Below are 22,781 nucleotides of genomic sequence, written 5' to 3' on the forward strand. Positions count from 1 at the left end.
CAATTCTGTGGCACTACGAGGCCTGTAATGTGTAAATTCACTGGCTTAGTGAGGAACGCGTCTATTGAACGAGGGTCTATTGAACAAAAATATACTGTATATGTGCACTAACTGTAACACTCTGTAGGATGATGTAATAAAATGTGTGATGTTTATGTGTTTCGTATGTATAAAGCACTTGGTTCTTAAATCTTAATTTATCTGAGAGGAAAACAGTCACCAGGGGAGTGCTTTCAGAATCTATCTTGCTGCTTCATGGCCCGAGTACTCCAAAGTCACTGAAACAAAGCTTCCTCTCCCCTCACTAGGGGTACCACTGAATAAGGTCCAGCATTAAAGTATCGTATTCAATTTATTTTATCAAAAAGTAAACCTAACGCTAACCTCGACACCTTTTTTTGATAGAATAAATTGAATGGTGATACCCCTAGTGTTTTAGACAGGTTTTTTGGGTAATGATAGGAAGTATGAAAGAGTGAAATGTTATTTGCTATGCTAACAAGTTTTTTAGGCCTTGAGAGACTGAGATTGAATTGATGATTTGCCCTGTAACTTATGTAATGACACATATTAGCTAAAAGTAGATGAAGTATTCCAATTAGACAGACAGCAATTAGGAGCACCACACATTTGGTTTCAAGAAGCTTCTTCCACCACTAGCAAGAGCCCCTCATATATTAGGTCACTTATTTTGAGTCTTAATAAGATCGGCAATCAATATAGTTTGAATAATCATTATTTTGGATCAATATAGATTCCATTGGTTTAAGTTGAGTTCATGGGAGCATACATACAAGCATACTAGAAGCATTCAGGAATTAAATTAAATTAAATCATTTGAAGTCTCCAAACTCCCATGCAGAATAAAACATTGTACACACTTCCTTCCTTACCTGTGGTTCACAGATTTAGTACAGGTTTGTAGCATTCAAAAATGGGTATCCTCTCCAGCTTCCAGAAGCCATAACAATGTGAATATCGTGGGGAATAAAAAAATAGCTTGATCTGCAAAACAAATAAAATAAACTTTCAATATGTGATCTAAGCAAATAATATGTATTTAACTTACTTGCATATTTAAATTATTTATAGGCTAACTAGAGGAAGACCTCTTTAAACCAATTCATCCGCTGTTGTATTGTTAAATTGAGATGGGATCAGTACTCCCAATGCATAGGTTTGCCCCATTCTGCATAACTCAAAGCAGGTCAGTATAGTAAGCATCTACTTGACATGCTAACATGCTATTTTGGCAAAACATCTTTACTGGCTCGAATTGCTGTGCATTGGGAATGCTAGTTCTGCCTCTGATGTTATATAGATATAAACACACACACGCAGAAACACACACACGCAAACACAATCAACAGCATTGGTTGATTAGTTGCCTTTTAGCCTCAGTAATATTAAAGAGCTTGAGATTAGACTCTAGCTGTTAAACATGAGCTGCCTTCTATAATCATCCAATATCCACCCTTTGCAGCTGGTCAGAATCAGCCAATGGTGAAGCTGAAATGGCCAATGTTTTGTGGGAAAAAAAAAAAGCAAAACATTTCCTTTGAGATGCTACAGCTCACCCTTGTGTCAATTTTCATCTGCTGTCACATTTAGGTCACTTGGCATCTTGGAACAGTGCAACATTGCTAACTGGATGCTAACAACATTGCTAACAAAGAGTAAGACTCAAATCTCTGTGTAATTAACTGGCTATGATTAACATAATATAAAATGTGTCATGTTTAATTCAATTGATTGATTTATGGATTTTTAGGAAATGGTTCCTAGTTGTCAAGTGTACCTAACCAGTGCGTTCCTTCGCTCCAGTTATCAACCAGCTAGCTAGTAATGTTAGCAATCTTATAATTTTGCCAGTTAACTGATATTGTCCTGTGATGCTAAGCATAATACCCACGCACATTGCATAAATAAAAAGTACAAAACACCTCATCAGTTTCAATGACTATGAATTTGAGTCAGTTGTTTGTAAGTGGTGTACATAACTAAACATTTTTGATATAATTCACTGATTAAAAAAGTGATTGGGCTCTACATGATATTTAAATATATTCTTCTGAAATATGATCCACAGTAACATCCTTGAAGCTACAACAAATGACATCAATCCTGGAAATGCCATTCCTGCCTGACAGCAATTGTCTTTCTTTAGTAGTTACAATACACATACTCTGACATCACCAATAACTATGATATGAAGAACCAACTCAAAGGACATACACAACATCATAGTTCTCTAAAAGCAGAACACAGGCAAATGTTTCATCAGCTCAAGGCAGTCTTGGTAATACAGCACAATACCATAAACACTGTGCAAAGTTTGATAAACACTTGATATTGTGATTCCAATTTGTGTATCAATAGGTGCCATTCAGAGAAATATAGATACAAATATCATAATAATGATCACACAAATCTTTAAATTGAACCACCCCCCCCCCACACACACACACACAGATTATATATGTTATTAAGTTTGAGAAAACAACTGAGTAAAAAGCTGAAAAAAAATTGAATTAGTCCATGAATTAGTCTTGCTTACATCTCTTCCATGTATATGTATGTTCCACATACTTAGATGGCCATAAATATAGTCAAATCCAAGAGGGTGGACACAGCAATTGATAAACAAACCACTGACTACAGAGCATTTGCCACAGTTATTCTTAAATATATATAAACAATTATTTGTGTATTTTTAATTGTTTGGTTGGTCTTTTATTCCCTGTTTATTTCTATGTATATTTCTTTGATTATTAGTGCACACAGGTGTGAGGTGTGCCACGGTTGTTAAAAAAGATGCCTTTGATCAAAAGGTTGTAGAACCTATTCCCTGCTTAAGGCACTAACCTTGAACCCTTGAGGAATATACAAACTTTGAATTGCTTCAGTAAAATAATATCGCTGCTTAATAAGATGAGCTTTTGCTGAAATACATTATGGTATCTGCTAAGACAATTAATATGAATGCTAATTTTGTAATGCCATATGAGCAAATTTGTTTAAATTAGACGTTTACTACAAAAACTCATTCCTCGGGTTACCTGAGTTTCCATGTCCCATGTCTGCAGGTGATAAAGTAGTTAAGACACACATAAAACAATACGTGCTTACGTGCGTATGTGTGTGTGCGTGAAAAATACCAATGGAATAAAATGCATTCATATTCATGTATTCATATACTCATTTTTACCAAAATAATACAATGAATAGTAATATTGTTCTTGTTGTTCTTGCCGCAATTAGCAGTTGTGGTTAAAAGGTGTTATGTCACAATAGACTAATAACCGAAAAGCCCGGGGTTCTATAAAAATAATGAAAATCAAGTCGTTCAAAAAGTGAGAAATCTGGTATAGTATATGAGGTGTATTAAATCATAATGGGACGGTTGTTATATCATGCATGTGTGTTTTAATAGTTTAATAAAAAAAATTGCAAGGTCAAAAATAAATTACATCCATTATTTACCGCATTATCCCCTTGGCATTGCAGGAGAACTGTTTTGAATTTCAATTGGCTGCCAAGTGGAAAAAGCCCACAGCTAATACATCAAAGTAAATTTGGCACCCTCTATAATCGGTTTAGGAAACAGATTTGGAATGGCTAAAATCCTCCTGAATTGTCTGTTCGGCGTATATGGTACTAACATTTCCAAAGCGGTTATACCTGACCTCCTACTTTCAACAGAACTGGCAAATGCTTCACGGCAACCGTTTAACAACCTCTGAGTAAACGTGTGCTGCAATTAGTCCGCTACAATAGATAATGCTTTCTAATAACAGTCTGTAAATCCAAATTAGATTACGCCTACTCCCTGGGGCATTTGAAGCACAACTGCACAGTGCACAAGGTTCACACATCTTTTGCTGCTCCTCACACCGCCGCGGCTTGACGGATCCTTGCGCAAAGTGAAAAGAAATATGAATAATGGTGGTGACGAAAGCGTGTTATTTTTTAATTTTACTTACCAGTGTACCAATGTGGGAAACTACATGCGCTTAATTCGGCAGAATCGAGTAGCCCAACTCGGGGAATCTCGCATCGTTAATTTGAAACGCATTTAGTAGCCAACCTTGTCTGCCTTCCAACAAGTCGCAATTGGAAAAAATATGAACTACCTAAACTCGCCTATACTCCGAATATGTGTTCCCTTTCAAATATATTTTTCTTAACCAAAAGTTTGAGCGAACTTTGTTAGTGTATTTTATAAACAAAAGTAAAACTGCCACACCACCATTTCCCATATTGCCTACATTCGGAAATGTCAAATGCTGAACACCCATACTAAATTCATCTGACAAATGCGACAATTATAAATAACTGCAAATAACTAGGCTATAGAATGCAGAGAGCTTTTCATAAAACATTTCTTACCTTTTCCATCCAGGTCTGGGTGGAAGAGAACACTTTTATTCGTTTATCCTTCGAAACCCTTGCTGCCGCCTCCTCACTGCTTCATTGCTGAAATAAAAAAAATAAAATAAAAAAACTCCTTATAAAGCTCAATTGGAGTCGAGGTAGTCATTATTGCTGATAACAGTATCAATGAAATGGTGACGTCATCCCTATAGCGATCCGGCAGCCTGCTCTTCCGGTATCTTTGACTACATTATTTTAGAATGACTGAACACTAGATTGACCAATCAAAACATCGATCAAATACATTAGAAAACACGACTGACCAATGTGACCGTCCACAGTTATTGTTTACACATCTGGGAATGGTAATTTTCCTAAATTCGCGATGACAAGAGAAGACGTGAATAATTTAGGTGAGATAGGCTAGAGCAAGTCATTTATTATGTTAAACAACTATTTGTACGCAATAGTTAGATTCTTCCCGTCTTATCTTTTATAGGCTACCCTCGATTTATTACAGGCAATCCTGGTTTTATCACTGTAATAATTCAAAGGGAAAGTTCCAGTCAGTAAATTATTATTATTATAATTATTATTATTATTATTATTTGAAGGTATACACAAATATTTCTGAACAATTACCATACATTTATCCACCACCAGAGATGTCAATCAGCTGCATTAGACAGCTGTACACCAGCGTCATTCATTTTGAAGATTCGGTGGGCTTTCAAAGTAAAGAACCACGTGACCCAGAACACACATTTTTTAGCAGCGCCTACAGCGATCCCTTTCGGTTTACTGGAGTGTTTTAGACACTCTGAGGAACAAACAGCATTGTAGGAGATTCAGCAAAATGAGGCTCCTAAACTGATTGATACTATGAAACATTTATTTCTCATTGTGTCCACCTTTAAATAGTAAACCAAACAAAAATTGTGGAAACTTACCGCATATACAAAATGCTTAACTACAAAAAAACTTTGAACGTTTTATTTCAGAAGGTAATTTTTGCGTAGAAAAAAAAACGATTAATATGTGAATTCCTTGAGTTTGCGGAAACTTTTGCAAAATGCTATCACTGAACATAGTTACTAGGCCACTACTAATAGGCCAAGTGATTATTATTACTATTATTATTATTATTATTATTATTATTATTTTGTTGATGTTTTCGCTGTTGTTGCGGTTGTTGTTGCTGGTGTTTGATGGACTCTTTGGGTGTGAAAATAAATTGCCCTGTTGTTTGGATTTAATAATTTACCGTTTATCATACGGAAGTCACTATCTTTGGCGTTTTAATGGCTTTGTGGTGAAGAACCGGATTATTGCGGATTTGCTGGCAAGAACTGAAATAGCTAGTTTTCAATTCTTGCTAGCGAATCTGCAATAATCCGGTCGATTTGTTAAAATAAAAATAACGAATTTTAACTACTTAAACATTACTGTACTGCTATTTTCACTCATTAACAGGTTGAATAGTGACATCTATTAGCGTACCCAAATGAACAGTAGAAGTAATTTGTCAAGATTGCTGAACTATTATGCGAGAGCTATTGGACTGCATATGTCTTAAACATGCAACATAATCCCAGGCCCTTACTCTTAGAAATTAACTTCACGAAGTAGCCTATTAAATACATGCAAAATGGGTAAACACACAGAAAAAAGTTAACCAGATCGAATTATTTTTTTTCTTCTTTTATAGCCATTGTCTCCTCCGGCAGTCTGCCGCTCGTTTGCTATTAATCAACTGTGAAAGTGACGGCCTCGAGGATTAAAAAACAGTAAAGAAAACTAGAAAACTGGAGCTGATCTACTGGAGTGCATGAGATAGCCATCCGAGGACCGGGCGCGCTCGACTTCTGCAGAAATGAGCCTGGTTAGTGAAAAAAGAAGAAAGTTAAAAGGGAGAGAGAGAGAGCGAGAGAGAGAGAGAGAGCGAGAGAGAGAGAGAGAGAGAGAGAGAGAGCTGTGCTAACCCAGCATGAGCTTGCCTTTTCCTTCACTGACTACACCCCAAGAGGAGGAGCGTGAAGCGCGTAGTAGGCGTCAGAATCTTCAATTTCCAACTTAGCATCCTAGCAGGAGCAGAGCAACCATCCGAAGGCAAAAAACTTCTTCAGTGCCTGATAGAGAGCAACAGAGGGGAAAGCGAGTGAAATCCAAAAGAACGGCGAGAGCAAGGCGACCAGCTGTAGCTGGTAACCAAAGTTACCGCCAGAAACATTTTCATTTATGACATTGTTTTTATTTTGATTGTCTTTACAGTAAGCACATAAGGGAAACAGACATTCGTCTGCCGACGCGAGTCTCTATGATTCATATCAGAAGGTCCGTGAATATATAAAGGAAAGTGCACAAGTGAGTGGCTTGTTCTCGGTTTCAGCCATGGCGTATCCTCAGGGCTACTTGTATCAGCCGTCAGCTTCCTTGGCACTGTATTCTTGTCCGGCGTACAGTACGAGTGTGATTTCGGGACCTAGGACCGAGGAACTCGGAAGATCTTCTTCGGGGTCTGCGTTTGCTCCTTATGCCGGATCTACAGCATTCACCAGTCCCTCACCTGGCTACAACTCTCATCTCCAATACGGTGCAGACTCGGCAGCAGCTGCAACATTCACTTCTTACGTGGTGAGTGCGTTTGTGTGCCCTAGCCTAGCGAAGCACCGCCGCAACAAAACAGAAACAACCTAGCCTTCGTGAAAAGTTTATCATCGATGATATGCAAAAGCACTGCCAACGCCTGAATAACTGAAGGACGGTGTACTTGTCTTTTATTTTACGTTTTTAATGCGCCTTTGAACGTAAATCACTTAACGAATCCAGCATATAAATGAAGAGGTGTCAGACATGTCGCGCACATGAATAACGAATACGTATACGTGAGAGCTAAAGAAAACGACACTTGTGCCGTGCAATAGCCTACATTGAAATATAGCATACTTTATAGATCCTGTAAGCTTTTGACAAAATAACAGAAGTATGTAATGCACTGTAATGTAATTTAATGAACTGTCGTACATAATTTAATATCAATTTTGAATACAGTGACTTATTGTGCTAGCCGAGATTTCAATGCTTTTATTTTTATTTTTACTCTGAGATACATCGTGTTTTGAAGGAATATACAGCGTATGGGTACTACGGGTAGAGTAGATATAGTGGTATATTACATGTTTTTGTATTATTATTATTGTTATTATTTATTTTAACCATTAATCATTTGCCTGTAAAAGCAAGCACTATATACACAATTAACAACACAAAAGACGACCGTGTATGTGGGACACAAAACACAAATGACTTAATTATGTAGGCCAGATCAGCGGGGATCTGAATGGGATCTGAATTTTCCTACCACTCACAGGAAAGGCATATACTGGTTTTCCAGCAAGTAGCCTAGGCAGAATTGACCTTGACATAAACATCATTGCAAGCAGCAAGTGATTTTTAATTTATGTATTTTTATTTTATTATAATAAAAACATTTATTTATTTTTGCGATCGAACTATTTAGAATAAAATCAAAGCAAAGTTGAAAGGCAGAAAATGTTCACTGTAAAACTATTATTGTAAAATATAACAATTATGTTCAAATGTATTTTACGCATGTAAACATAATTAAATGTAGGCCAAATAATGTAATTTTAAAATGTGTGGAAGAACAGGTCACTATTTTATTTTATTTTTTCTATTGTTTTTGCAAATATACGTTTTAGCCTACACAATACTGAAAACATGTTTTCTGTATTACCCGTTTTTTATTTTTTTCATTCCAGGGAGCGCCATATGATCACGCGACAGGCATGGCCGGTTCTATAGGATATCACCCCTACGCGGCTCCCCTGGGTTCATATCCCTATGGGGACCCTACATACAGAAAAAACGCAACCAGGGACGCCACTGCCACTCTCAAGGCCTGGCTTAATGAGCACAGGAAAAATCCGTACCCCACAAAGGGTGAGAAAATCATGCTGGCCATAATAACCAAAATGACCCTCACTCAAGTGTCCACCTGGTTCGCCAACGCGAGGAGAAGGCTTAAGAAGGAGAACAAGATGACCTGGACCCCAAGGAACAGAAGCGAGGATGAGGAGGAGGATGAAAATATTGATCTAGAGAAAAATGACGAAGACGAGACGCACAAGCCTGCAGACAAGGGGGACTCAACAGACACCGAGTCAGGTCTGTAGAAAATTCATCAATTTTTCATCTCTGTCGTTTCCACTCAGGACGGAAAATTGATTGCTGGTAAATGGCGGTCAATTATTTATAAAGGGACAATTCTTTAAATAATAATCAACTTGAACTCCCTTCATTTCATTTTCAGCTCGAGTGTTGCTAGTGACAAATGATGCTTAATATGCAACCAGTTAGTCCTGAATCTATTGCAAAGCATGCTTATATTACTTATCATAGTATTATTATTATTATTATTATTATTATTATTATTATTATTATTATTATTATTATTGCTGCTGTTGTTGATACTGTCGTGCTGTTGTTGAAAATAAAAAAAATTAAGATTGTGAATTGTAGATAAAAGTCCATCGGCTTTAACAGGTTAATTTTCACATAGAAAGCCAATAATGACTAAATTGCTTTAATTGTCTTGCAGCAGAACATAAACTGAACGCGGAGGATATTACCTGCGACAGATTTAAAGAAGAGAATCTCGTCAAAGACATAGACCCCCTTTTGACGGACTCGGATTTAAAAGAGCAAGAGGACCGGACAGATTTATTACCCGAATCTCCCAAACCTACCACCTCTTCTCCTGAAAACTTGCCTCGAGGATCTGAGCTTATTGCGCAGAAGTCTACAGAAATGGTTCACGCGTCGAACACGATGAACGGCATCAACTGCGGCAGCAACGTGACGTCTGTAATTCATTCACCCCCCTCTGCTCCCAAACCCAAACTCTGGTCTCTCGCTGAGATTGCAACGTCTTCTGACAGGTGCAAAGGAAGCAGCGATGTGCCGCAGGCCCCAGGAACGGGTCAAAGTACCATAATCACGGCCAACGCATCGTCACCACCTCGTTCACCTACACAATGCCCTTTTCCAAACAGCACAGTTCTTTCCAGGCCTATTTACTACACATCCCATTTTTACCCAGGTTACACGAACTATGGCACGTTCGGACATCTTCACAGCAACCACGGATCCAACACGGGCTCCGCCGCACACTTCAATGGATTAAACCAGACTGTATTAAATAGAGCAGAGGCTCTTGTAAGAGAAAGCAAATTGAGAAGTCAAACAGTAGATCATTGTAAAGACTCCTCTTATGAACTAAAGAAAGGTATGTCAAACATTTAATACTGACTTCCTCTCCGATAATTTGGACATGTATTTATTATTTGTTGGCAAAATAATTAAATTCAGTGGAGAGTAAGATTATTTTCAATCAGAAAATTATTATTCTCAATTTTTAGTTCATGGATGGTTAATCCATATGATGTAAAATCTAAGAATTGTCTTTATCGCTGCAGCCACCTGAGACTATTTGTATTAAAACTAATATGTATATTTAATTGTAGCATTTTTGTATTTAAAATGGGCAATACACTATCTTTGAAGTAAATTATGAAAATTACACTTGTACAGCAATTGTTTTGGGGATAAACATATACCTGCTTGTGTCCAGAGTGCTTCATAGTTTAAAATAATAATTTATATTTTTTGACCGCTGATTACCTTGAGTGTGGACTCATTTTCTCAATTTCCTTCCCGACAAAATATTTTATGGATCAATTGGCAGTTCAAATCACACAAGTTAATAACCATGTTTAGCTGCCATAGGCTACGTTGTTATTTTGTTCTGCTTTAATAATCTCGACAAATAGCCCACAATTCAGACAGATATATATTTATATATAAATATTTTAAATATTTAAAAATTGACGAGTTTGCCTTATCTGTACTGAACAATAAGTAGAGATAGAATATCCCCAAAAGAGTGGAAAATTCAGTATGATGTAGAACGAATACATTTCAGTCCATTACGACCCTTCCAGGCTCTGCGAGAAATTTTCAAAGGATGACTGTAATAAGCGTTAGGAAATGATATGGACTTCTTTACTTGAAGTTAAATAATTTATTTTTTTCCAACGGGAGAATAAGAGCAGAACGGCGACAATTTAGTCCAGTAACACCAAGTCCGTGTCCTGGTTTATGCAAAGCAATCAGGTGGCGAACTTTCCTAATGAGTTCGATTTTATGCCAAATTTAGTCCTCATTACGATTTCCAAGGCGCGACAAAGCTATTAAAATGGGCCGACGTTACACTTGCAGCAAGAGGACATGATATAACGTACAGTTTCATGTGCCATTCCTGTTGATATACATCAATGCTGTATTGAATGTCAACATTAACCTCTTCAGAAAGTATGTTTTATTTCTATATATTTTTTTGTTTTGCTTTTTCTTTCTTTTCTTTTTTTAAGTGAGACGAAATGCAGCCCGTGTTGTATAGTATGTCTAAATCGCCAGCATTGCATTCCAACTCTTCCCAGTTTGGCAGGTAGGTGTCAGACTTGCTCCTAATTTCAAAGGTCCATTGCTAATCCCGTGTTAAGAGGTACTCCTGGTGGAATGGACGATACAAAGGCAACATGGTCAACACAGGAACAGTATCAATCCTATTTAGGCGCTAAGATTTTACGGTCTCGTTTTCCTGTTTCAAATAAATATTTACGTTTACTATATTTGACAAAATTATTATTATAAAAATATTTCGGATTTCTACACTTTTAATCCATGCTGCCATTGCAAATATAACATATAACAGTACAAAAAAAGTGTTTTTTTTTTCAAGAAAGCTATATCACATTAAGTAAAAAATATATTTTTTTAAAATCTGATCATTAAAAAATATTTTAAATATGCTAATACCTGGGATGAAAACTAAACGCAGCTTCACAAAACAAAACGTCAATAACACACTATTGATGTGATTATGATCATGACCCTTTTATTATTATAATAATAATAATAATAATTATAATTATTATTATTATTTGAAGTAGTAGTAGAAGTATTAACAAACAATCATAATTAACTACCTTTAGTGATTTAACTTCTTATCTATCCTTAAAGTGTTACAAATAAATTGATAAATAAAATAAATTGCGATTAAACATTATTATTATTATTATTATTATTATTATTATTATTATTATTATTATTATTATTATTATTATTATTATTATTAGGTCTATGTAATGCAGTGTGGGCAGGCTATCTGGCAATATGATTGTTCTTGTCTGAGAGTGATTTCTTTTTCTGCGATGTTCTGTCATAAATCTCCATAGTTTACTTTCTGCACTCCATCTGAAATGTCCCCAGGGCTTTATATAATTCACTGTGCTCTAATGTCCTGCATTCTGAGTCACATAGATGGGTGGCTTCTATATTTAATCTGCCGGAGTGTGCTACAGCTGTGATTGCAGCACATCAACCAGCTAAATAGCATAATTATGTTTTTCTTTAGTGATCCCTCCAGGAATTGAAATATCCAAAGCAGTTTTCCATATGAGCGAATAGGACTATCAATTAGTCCCTTTTCCCCCAAAGGATTTTAATGTGGAATTTAGACAGGTTTGTGACACAGTCGAAGTTGTCACATAATTCGAGTTCTGTGTTTGGGACATTCTGCTTGTTTATTCGAAAGAAGCTTTCCTTGTTCAGACCGAAGATATTACCCAATGTTTAACATTTTAATTGTTGTAATCTAACAGCCCAATTAACCGTTCTTTTAAACTATGCATTTGGCTATTATAATTTTTCTATATGTAATCCATTTTATACTATATGGGAACATGTGAATGGTAAAAGTGACAGAAAGATGTCAGTGAGATTAAATATCTATTATGTAGGTATTTAAATTTAACGAATCCTGGCACCAAGACGTCATAAATGTATTCAATATAGCTTAGGCTGTCTTGCTCAACGATATAAAATCTGTTGAATCTTCTGATGCGTTGCAATTTTCGTACCGCCATAAGTGTGAATTGTAAATTTGTTTATTCCACCGTAAGAAGTTATATTCGATGCTTAAATCTGAATAGTTGAATATCCCAGTAAGGTATCAAGGAATTAATCAAGCCAGCAATCCATGGTCCCACAGTTGTGTATCTAAAATGTTTTCGCAACTGGAACGAATTATCTAAACTTTAACTCTTCATTTCTGTTTTGGGTATTGTTAGCCTACATGTAACAAATTAACTTATTTTTGAAGTATTTCCATTTACAACGATCTACCAATTTCGCAGCGTCAAGGGGTTAATAATAATAAGTTCCTGAATTGGTGTAACATAAGAATACAGTATAGTGTTGGGGAACTATGGAATGATCAGCATAACTTTCCTCAACTCTCTTGCTTTCTCTGTTTTTTCGTCTCTCTTCCAGTAGCGCATGGCTAATTGTTTGGAAGCACTGCATGGACACACAATGCGAGTGGCAGTGAAGCAGTTCCCAAGTGCATGGGAAACAGATCAAACTAGAAAGTAATTGGAATAGTTATTGTAAAACCTAATTATTGAATATGATTGTCATTAAATCCGAAAATTAGTAGGAAATAACAATTTTAAAATAGAAATATTTTTAAGTAGGCCTACAGTATATTGAGAATTGTCCCGCAACCTAAATAATAATTGTAAAAACAGTTTAGTAGGTCTATTTGCAGGACTATATAGGCAGAAAAACAAACAAACCAATAAACAAAAAATAAATAAATAAATACATAAGCTGGTGGTAGCCGACCTGTATGATTCATGGGTCTGATAACAAGCATTGCCCTACAGATCGGTACCCGATCCTTACCAGGGAAAACATTTTATAATTAATGTGCTGTTCGCATTTTTACCGTCGCGCTGGCCTACTTATACAAAATTACATTCTTAAGCCGTAATTAAATTAGCCGAATACAATGGAATAAATATAAGACATCAATATTGGTTAATAAGTTTAGTTTGAATACATTTATATTTAAAAATTAAACATGCTTTAAATATAATGCTTTAAATATACCAACTTAAAGGTTATTGAACATAAACAGTGGAATCTTACTTATGTCATATTTGACGTCAAAATATAATTCGCCCGTCTTCAGATATGGAAATCACGATCTGTGCATGCATTATGTTTCTTAATCACATCGATTTGACAATATGACAGTAGGTACGTTTTTGAATGTTTTCATTCATCCTGGTACTTCGTTTCAAACGGGTTGTCTCTTGCATGCTTCCCGAATAAAACTTGGACAGAAAACATATTATAGCCTACAAAACAAGCCCATCTGGAGCTGGCGACCCTCTTCAAAGACGGAAACGTAGCAAGCTGTTCCAGACTAGGCCCTTCAGTTCGATCCAGCACTCCTGTGGCCCAAGTTAGAGCACTGTGCTCAGCCCCTCAGCTGGACTGCGCAAACACGACGGTTCGTCTAACCCCGAAGACCCCATGGCTCCTCACCCGAGGGAAACGTGCTTGACGCCCATAATTCACTTTAAAGGAGGCTCTTAAGTTTGAAGCCAGCATTGAATTCTCTAGGGAGGACAACGAGTCGCCATCTGGGCCTCTGTAATTTCTTTATGCAAGTCTAATCGATGATAAAAGTTTAGCCAATAGCTCTATGGGTTAAGCAAAGAATTACCAGGGACGGAGTTGTTGATATTAACAAAAAATGTAGCTACATACACAGAATCGTTATTCTTGCTACTAACTAAAAGCTACAAGCTCTTTCTTCAGGAACAGCCGGCGTGTGAAAGTTGCATGATATAAAATTCTGTCGCGTCAGGCATAATGCTTATGCTTTACTATTGTTTTCCAAACGTCATTAAAACATCAATCTTTGATTTTTAATGGTGAATATTATTTCTTCGGCATTAACATGGCCACAACAGTTGATTTTCTGAAGCTTTCTCAATGACTGGACGAGTGCATCTAGGCCGTTGCAATTTGCTTAGGCCTGTGTAAACGTTACAACACAATAACATTACAGTTAATATAACATTGGTATGATATTGTTAATAAATAAATAATCACATATCACCGACAGTCAGGAATAAAATCAAAGCAAATTCGAGGATGATGTTTTAGTTTTTTTTTTTTTTTTAAGAAAAAAATATGAACATTTAATCAAAATGATTAATTACCTACTGGCCGTAGGAGTTCGAACGGTTAGTTATAATAGTGTGTTTTTTAGTTATAATGAAGGTTAACTGGTTTGACGTCAAAGCTGGTTGCCTAAATATTAAGGTTGCACTACCGTCTGTTTCAACTATTATAAGTTGTTATTCCATCTTTGTTAAAAATCGCTTACCGTGAATGATGAACAAATGATGAGAGAAATGTACTGCTATTATCATAAAGTCACAGAAACCAAATAAGATTTTTATTTTAAATTTTATCTCCGCTTCCACCAACATTCAAAATTCCACCTGCTGCGCTTTTGCGCACGGCAGACAAGCACAGTATTGCCCATCTAAAAAGAAAAAAAAAGAAAAATTGAAAACAAGACCCAACGTACAAAGGGGTAACAGTATCCGTTTGACAAAAACATACAGTTTTAGGCTTGGCATTAACAGTGCACCTGATAACAGCGACTATGTGGATATATCGTTCCGTGGGCACCGAATGAGTACAGTGAAATTCATATCGAATGTGAAAGCGAATAGGGGAGGAGAGTCACCATAAATGTTACACTTTTTGGATTTTGCTGATTTACTCATAGTGTTTCACCTAGCACTGTGGAATTTACTTCAAACAGCTTTGACAGGTCTGTAGTTTTTACCCGTTTCAATTACATCCATCACCCATAACTTAATCAAGTTGGATACAATTAAAACAAAATGAGCCTACTCACAGTCTGATGTTCCATTCATACCACATAATTGGTAGGATTGTAACAGGAGTGCGTAATAATTGTAACAGTAAATGAAAACGCAGGTTTTTTTTTTCTTCTTTTTTTTCCTGCACATTCGAATGTTAATCAATGAAACACATTTCCAATGGTTATGTGAGGCCAGCCAGATCCACAGTTTATGAAGCATGTTCATTCATGAAAAAGACTGTGAGTAAACACTGAGGCACAGGCAACTTCATAATTTACCGTGAAGTGGTAACGTCCAGATTAGTGAGGAAAGGTACGTTTGTTGATTTCTTAACGCCCAGGTAGGCTTCAACAAAGCAACTAGCCAACCATACAGAGCAATCTGGTGTGTACTTATTATATATAAATGTCTGTGACCAGGTGGCTGTTTCTTTTCCATTAATCACTTAGAGCATCCAGATGATGAGGCTATGTCAGCGTAGCAAACAAATTAGCTGAACACATTTAACATTAAACTCAGAACTAACTTAAACATTCAAGAATGTTGATGAGTAAATTTATTCAATAAATATTAAGCACCATTTCAATGCCTAAGCTCTCCCAAAAAGGTCACTACATATAGATAGTTTTCAACACCATCTAGTGTCCATAATCTCCAAATCTGAAGCCATCTCCTTGACCTCCCTGCGTACCAACCCTCTCGTGTAGAGCGCTGAATTGCATATATGCAAACCTGAAATGGCTACAGTTATTGACTGTGTAACCTTTATTAAGCATTACATTTAACGTGACTATCCCCTACCTCTTTTTCACTTGATTATAAATACAGGAAAGAGTGTTGCCCAAAACAGAACTTGATTTTTCTTTTTTCTTTTTTGTTAAAGTGAACGATATGCTGGTTACTTAGCTCTCAATGGTTGCTTACAGTACTTGCAATGGAGAGAAAGGCAAGCTTATGCAGAACAAGTTTTTCAGAATGTACCTTTTGTGACTGTTTCAAGCAACAGCGTGGCATTTCACACATTTTTGTCTGCTAAATGCTACACACTCCTCAAATAAGTACAGCCCTAACCACATGACTAGAAAAGACTGAAGTGGAATACTCTGCCATTGAAATCACTCTGGGAATACTGCCTTTGCTTTATTTAATCATCAAACCCCAGGAACCAGGCTCTTAATTAATTATGGGTGCTAAAAATTCAGCACAGCTGTTTCTCCGTGCTCAGCGTTAGCTTTGGCTTGTGCACAGAGGGGCCAAGAGTGAAGCACTGCTCAAACATAATTTTCACAAATTACCCAATTTTCTCCCTTAAAAAATCGAACCGTGTACCAGGCCTACGGAAAGTGTTGGCCTTAGCGGTCCGTCACTTGGACACAATGCTCAAATTGACTGGAGTGAAAAAGACAATGAACTGAAATGTGAAAACTATTCATTTGGATAATTTATGTAAAATATTACTCTTAAAGTATGTATATGATTGCACTGCAAACTGACCTAGATAAAATAATAGTGCACACACACACACACACACACACACACTTTAAGTAAGTCATTTTGGACTTGACCCCACTTTTTTCCTGTTTCTGACAGCACACTCCTGGGACTGATTGTATTGGGATGTATTGGGCGACCTGCCCCACACCTATACAGCAACAAGAGTTTAACACTTCTCAGGGTTTCCACCACAATGACCACAGACTCTCAGCCCTTAAGAACATTAACTTCTATACCTTCTGACCTGATGTAAACAGGCAGATTTCACAAACAACTTCACACATCCACACAATAAAGCCCCAAACTTGGGTTATTTTGAATTTTTTTCTCCTTCGTCTTTGCTGCAAATTACATCATTGCAAAAGCTACAGTCGCACAATCAATAATTCTCCCCTTTGGACTTTTAGCTGCATTTGCCAATAACAACATCTGATCGAAATAGTAAAATCAAAGTAGCCATTCATTCACACAGCTAGCTGGTTACTTTAGCTACACAACTTCATTAAACCAACTGCATAGCTAGCTAGCTTGTTAACTTTAGCTCAGTTCAGTTAAAATGAAAAATGAAACTAACATTATTGAGGTGTAGCTAGCTAGCCAGCCCTGTCATATGGCATCAATGATATATCATCAACATTAAATCATTAATGTTAACTTGATGCCTAACAAGCTGCCTGCTTAGCTTGTAGCTACCTAGCTATTCTTCAGATGTTTCTTTACAACAGTGCACTAGAAGCCTTCTGTAATGTTAAATTATAATTAAAACTAAAAATACTGGACAATAGCTAGCTGGCCAGTGACCTTAACTATAGGTTCAAGTTAACAACAGTAAACCAGCTAGCTGCTAGCAGTTTTGACTCATCACCCATTACACTGAGGTTAGCAAGCTAAGGGGAAAAACAAATATCTATGATGTTATCACCGATCCTGAAATTCACCCACCTATATTGTTGTTACCAAAAAAAGTTACCAGAACCAGAACATACAGTTATAGCCTACAGTTTAATTAACTCAACTACTTACAAATGCCATGTTATAAGTTTAATGTTAGCTAGGCCTATAGATCATCTACTGACATATACAAATGTAGGTCTACTGTGTATGCAATCTCAACAAAAACATGTTTTCAATGTACAAAAAATAAGTTACTCACAGCGGCATAGCATTGTCTGTAAGTCATTAATAAAAATTAGTAAATTTTAGGCCAGCCATTAAAAGTATTGATATCAAAAATGAGGCCAAGTTACAGCAAACAATACTGGCTGTCTTAGCTCGCAAAAATTGAACAACCTCTATTCTAAAGTAATGTTACCCAATGTTTCTAAATAATTTAATGTAACTTAGCCCTGTCCTTTTTCATCTTAACATTTGAAGAGAATGTGGTCTTATAAACTTTGTGTCACATTAAAGTGTCAAATAATAAAAATTGCCTCATGAAAGAAGACATCATTTAAATGAATGTGTTGAATAGCTGATGAAAACCTACACTCCTGAAAGGATATGTTTATACTTGGTTGTCAAGTCAATTTTACAAAATGTAAATATATTTGCACCTTAAAACAATTATGATTGTAATACTGATTTTAAAATGAATGATTACAAATATTTAGGCCTATTGAATAAATATTGAAACTTATAAACCTATCCAGACATGTTTTCCCCATTACTATACTGCATCGTTTGTGAGTTAGATAAACCATAGCCAAATATAATTTATTTTACAATGTAAAAATTAAAAAAAATCTTATTTGCAAACCAAATTTTATGAACTAAATAATAATAATAATAATAATAATAATAATAATAATAATAATAAATAATTTATTTTATTCACGATGCGCTTTTCATTCACCCAAAGCACAGGATGCAGACAGTTGTTCAAACATGTAGTGTAGTCATTTTTATTATTTTTCAACTGTAAATGACTGGAATTTCATGTGATACATTTTGAATGTACCTCAATCTCTTCAGATGGTAAGGTGAAATAAAACAGGGCCGAATTACAAGAAATAATGGTACATTGGGTATCATTGCTTTAGAACAGAGCTTGTCTAATTTGTGTGAGCTAAGATAGCCAACATTGTTTGTTGTAACTTGTGCAGTTACAGGGCTTTGGGGTTAGTTATGACTTTCGGCACAATAGGGCGCCACCACCTTCTAGGACAGGGGTGTCAAACTCCAGTCCTGGAGGGCTGTAGTGTCTGCTGGTTTTTGGTGTACCAGCACGATTGATTAATTTAAATTTTTCCAGGAGTCCACACACATTGTTCTCAAGGCCTTGATTGGTCACTGATTGGAAAGAAGTCACAAATACCTGCAAACAATGCAAATATTTTTTGTGGCTTCACCATTTTATATCACCATTGGGATATATAAACAAATAGGCCTGTTATGAGCATGGTGGGAATTGAAGAACAGGTGACTTCAAAAGCAAGAAACCATTCAGGGACTTCATACATTTGATGAGAAAGTCTGCCCAAATAAACTATGCATTAACTTGTAAATGCCACTGAGGTTTCAAGTTTATTGTTCACAGTAGAGTTCATCAATATGCATTTTAATAAATCAATGTCCATAAATGCTGGTTTAAAAAAAATCAAGTTCCTGATCATACAGACAAAGAATGCTTCATTAGTTGTTTGAGTTAGGACACAGTATATATCAATGTCAGAGTGAAAATTAGATAAGGAGAAGAAAGTAAAGTATATCACAGTTAAGAAATATAAAGGAGACATGGGAATCTATTATGACCATGTATGGTATTTAGAAGTGCTGAGCTTCAAAATTCACCTTTGCACAATAATTATAACATAACCTGTAGCTGTAGCAGCAAATGGTGAAAACCACTCTAAATAATAGTGCATGTTTTGAATTTCTTCTGTTATCCTTTTAAGTGCACGCACACACACACACACACACGTTAGTGAGTAAGCATGCGTTCTACAGCCATTTTCTAGAACCAATCATCTTAATCATCGTGCTAATTCAATGGTTGTAATGCGGCGTCACATTCAAACGTGCCTTTGTGCTGTCAGCTGCGCTTGTCTTTGAAACGAACACATCGCTGTACTCGTGTATCAAACGCTCTCGTAGAACACAGACATTCAGCTGTGCCTTCAGTCTGCGCCCTGTCCTCAGCAGCAGGGGTCAGGGGGATAGACACACACACACTGTACGATCTATAGGAGGGGTAACAGACGTTGACTTCACAGCCCACGGACTGAAGTGTCTAAGAAAGGGACAGATATTAACCACAAATGGCATGCAGTATGGGAATAAGATTTTTCAAAAAGGATAACAGGAAGTTGCAGAAACATTGACACATCCACACATACCCCGTAAGAGTTTTGTGGCGAGACAGAGGCTTTGGTTCAATCAGCTGTTGCCCTTGGCTTTGACTAACAATTAATAGCAAGAATTTCTCTTTGCAAAGAAAAAGAATCTTCACAAACACGCTTTGCCAAAATCAGTGATCACTAAAACTAATTCACCAGTTGTGGAAATGTGTAAAAGCTGAGGAAAAGTGTAAAACTGTGTTGCTTGTAAATTAAGTAGTAAGTAAAGGACAGATACTTTAATCCAGGCCAGGGACTGACTCTATAAATACCTCAGGGAGTATATGAGTAGGTGATTGACACATTGTGTGCTCACTCTCTATGAGATGTAGGAGGAGAAGACCAACCCAGAGACACTTGAGTGACCCAATGTGACATTCCAAAGTCCCAGAGTGAAGAACATCTCTCTCTCACAGGTTCAGCACGCATTATAACTTCCCGTTAATGAGATGTAAATGGACATTTTAACTCTGAATCAATGTTTAATGCCATCTTCTTTCAGACCTCAGTGCAGTGAGACCTCCAAGCCATTAATCTACGCAAGACATCTTCCATATCGCTTTAACATGTCACTGCTGCACACACCAGCTGTTTTAGGCAATGCTGTATAATTTCAGCATTTTGTTCTCCTTTAAAAACAAAGATAAACACTAAACTTATAAAACAGTGTAAATAAAAATCAACTTTGAGGGCCCTGTAGCCACGAAAAATCTTTACAGATTTCACAATGTACTGTTGTACAGTTTTAAAAATTTTTTTAAAAAAAGAACATTTGAGGATGATTACGTACATTTTTTTCATACATATAAAAACACAATACCAGCTTAAGGACCCACACCTGTTCAGTCACACTTCACTTATCAAGATGACGGCCCAATATTATTGCTCTCTTTAGTGCTCTGATGAAGATTGATTAACTGTTTTCTTTCAGATAGTCGGGGGAAAAGGTAATGAGCTGCCAGACTGTTTGTTTACATTTGACTTTTTTTAAATGATCCTTTTTCTGCCTAACACCTGTTCCAGCTTACAACACACATATCCATTCTCATAATCACTCCAGAGGGTGTTTGAAGCTGAAGCAAAGCAAGCACTACTGTTATCTTGTGGTAACCCATTGTATTTTCTTCCCTTAACAGAGATATATAATTTTACACATTTGTATTTTAATTTGAAGGGACCCTGTTCTCTCTGTATTTTAAGCATCTATCTATCTATCTGTCTGTCTGTCTATTTGTTTGTCTGTCTGTATGTCCGTCTGTCCATACACAGGGTTGGACAAAATAACAGAAACACTACATGGAAAAGGACTTTAGCATTGAAGTCACTAAATCACAATTATAAAGACAGCTACACAGGTGGGTCACATTAACTTGAATGACAATGAGCAGTATGTGTGAGTTATAACAGAATTCTGACAATCATTCATCCCTTATTTATACCCACTTACTCCTGGTCAGGTTCACGGGAGGTGCTGGAGCCTATCCCAGCATGCATCGGATGAGAGGCGGGAATACACCCTGGACAGTTCACCAGTCCATCGCAGGGCACACACACTATTGGTCTGACAAGCATAACTATAGTATTTAATTTGGCAAGGCTCACAGTGTTGAAAATAATGGCCATAAGCCAAACACAAACAAACTGCATCCGCAGAGAGCAGTGATCCCAAGTATCACGGATACGGACAGACAGACACATAACAGGATAGTTGCTAAATACTAAACTACTGCCTCTAAAATGACCACAAAATTGAACTTTTGTGGCCCAGCCTCACCAAAAACAAAAAAAAGAGTTTTACCAAGCTTTATAAAGCTGGTAATCATGGTGGGGGCCATGAATGCCAGTATGCTCTGCTAACGAAGTCACATAACCAGGTGTAAGGTGAGCAATGGATAAAAGCAATACAGTTTGATGAGTTGTCTTTTACTCCTTTTCCTACATCTGCGTATATTCACATCTAGCAAAAGACAAAGGAACACTTCAACCCACAATGTCTGTTGCAGGGGCTTAAAAATATAGACAGTGCAGGCAGTGCGGTTGCACTGGGGCCCGTGGGGTGGGGGGGCCCATAGAGAGTGCGGCCCTCCAACAATGTGTTGGGTGGAGAACGGGCCCTTGTGAGTGATTCAGATTGCCACCTCGGAAGTACGCCTGTGTTCAAAGAAGAACTCATGTTAAATTAAAAACAGTGCCATTTGCTATATATGCCCTCGAAAAGGCAAACCCATTTTTCATTTTTTTTGTTGTAAAATAGTCTGTAGACATCTATAACAAAATTATATGCGCATTCTACATAACCTATAAAAACTATAAATAAACTATAAAAAAATATTAAATGAATAATGTCTTATTTGCTTTGGTATTTTTGTCATATACAGATATGCAATGATGATGATTGCTGGGTAATATGTATGTTGTTGTCCAATGTCAAGTCTCTATTTGCTCATGTGATGAGACAATACAATATAGCTAGTTTAGGCACAAAATCAGAACATCTAGACTGACAAGCTGAGCACATCTGCAAGCAAAGCGAGCAGCAATCATGCCTTTCAAACATAAAAGCGGCAGTAAGAAAAGACAAGAGAGAAAAGAACACGAGGAGAAGGTAGCAAAGCTCCCTAAATTAGATTCCTTTTAAAAAAATTAAAAAACAGTCGCCAGCCCATCATTATCAGCATCGCTGCCCTCAGTGGTGTGGCAACAACCATGCAGCAGGTAATGTTAGGATAGAAAGCTAGAT

At 36.7% G+C, this 22,781-nt stretch overlaps 1 protein-coding gene and 1 long non-coding RNA gene across 3 annotated transcripts in view; one reads left to right on the forward strand and one right to left on the reverse strand.

Annotated features, from left to right (window-relative positions):
• LOC135255082 (uncharacterized) overlaps positions 1-4,720 on the reverse strand; it is a 35,786-nt gene extending 31,066 nt beyond the window's left edge. The window contains exons 1-2 of the long non-coding RNA XR_010330074.1: positions 4,390-4,720; positions 894-1,005 (exon numbers count right to left, since the gene is read on the reverse strand). This is a non-coding gene — a long non-coding RNA (uncharacterized LOC135255082). The remainder of the gene's footprint in view (positions 1-893; positions 1,006-4,389) is intronic.
• Positions 4,721-6,390: 1,670 nt separating this feature from the next.
• On the forward strand, positions 6,391-21,921 carry LOC135255083 (Iroquois homeobox protein 5a-like). 2 transcript variants are annotated; one of them, XM_064335824.1, is made up of 5 exons: positions 6,391-7,008; positions 8,157-8,562; positions 8,999-9,682; positions 21,311-21,396; positions 21,499-21,921. In XM_064335824.1, exons 1-4 carry the CDS (start codon positions 6,766-6,768, stop codon positions 21,352-21,354), a joined length of 1,377 nt encoding a protein of 458 aa, XP_064191894.1. In that variant the 5' UTR covers positions 6,391-6,765; the 3' UTR covers positions 21,355-21,396; positions 21,499-21,921. The 2 variants fall into 2 exon arrangements, with proteins under 2 accessions (XP_064191894.1, XP_064191893.1); XM_064335823.1 differs by having other exon boundaries at positions 6,392-7,008; positions 8,996-9,682; positions 21,499-21,920.
• Positions 21,922-22,781: the final 860 nt, after the last annotated feature.

Source organism: Anguilla rostrata, chromosome 5 (genome assembly GCF_018555375.3).
Source record: "Anguilla rostrata isolate EN2019 chromosome 5, ASM1855537v3, whole genome shotgun sequence".
NCBI classification, from domain to species: domain Eukaryota; kingdom Metazoa; phylum Chordata; class Actinopteri; order Anguilliformes; family Anguillidae; genus Anguilla; species Anguilla rostrata.

Coding starts and splice junctions, on each gene's coding strand:
- LOC135255083 (XM_064335823.1), top strand. CDS start 6,766: ATGGCGTATCCTCAGGGCTACTTGTATCAGCCGTCAGCTTCCTTGGCA. Junction 7,009..8,156: donor CAACATTCACTTCTTACGTG/GTGAGTGCGTTT, acceptor TTTTCATTCCAG/GGAGCGCCATATGATCACGC. Junction 9,683..21,310: donor CTCTTATGAACTAAAGAAAG/GTATGTCAAACA, acceptor GTCCATACACAG/GGTTGGACAAAATAACAGAA.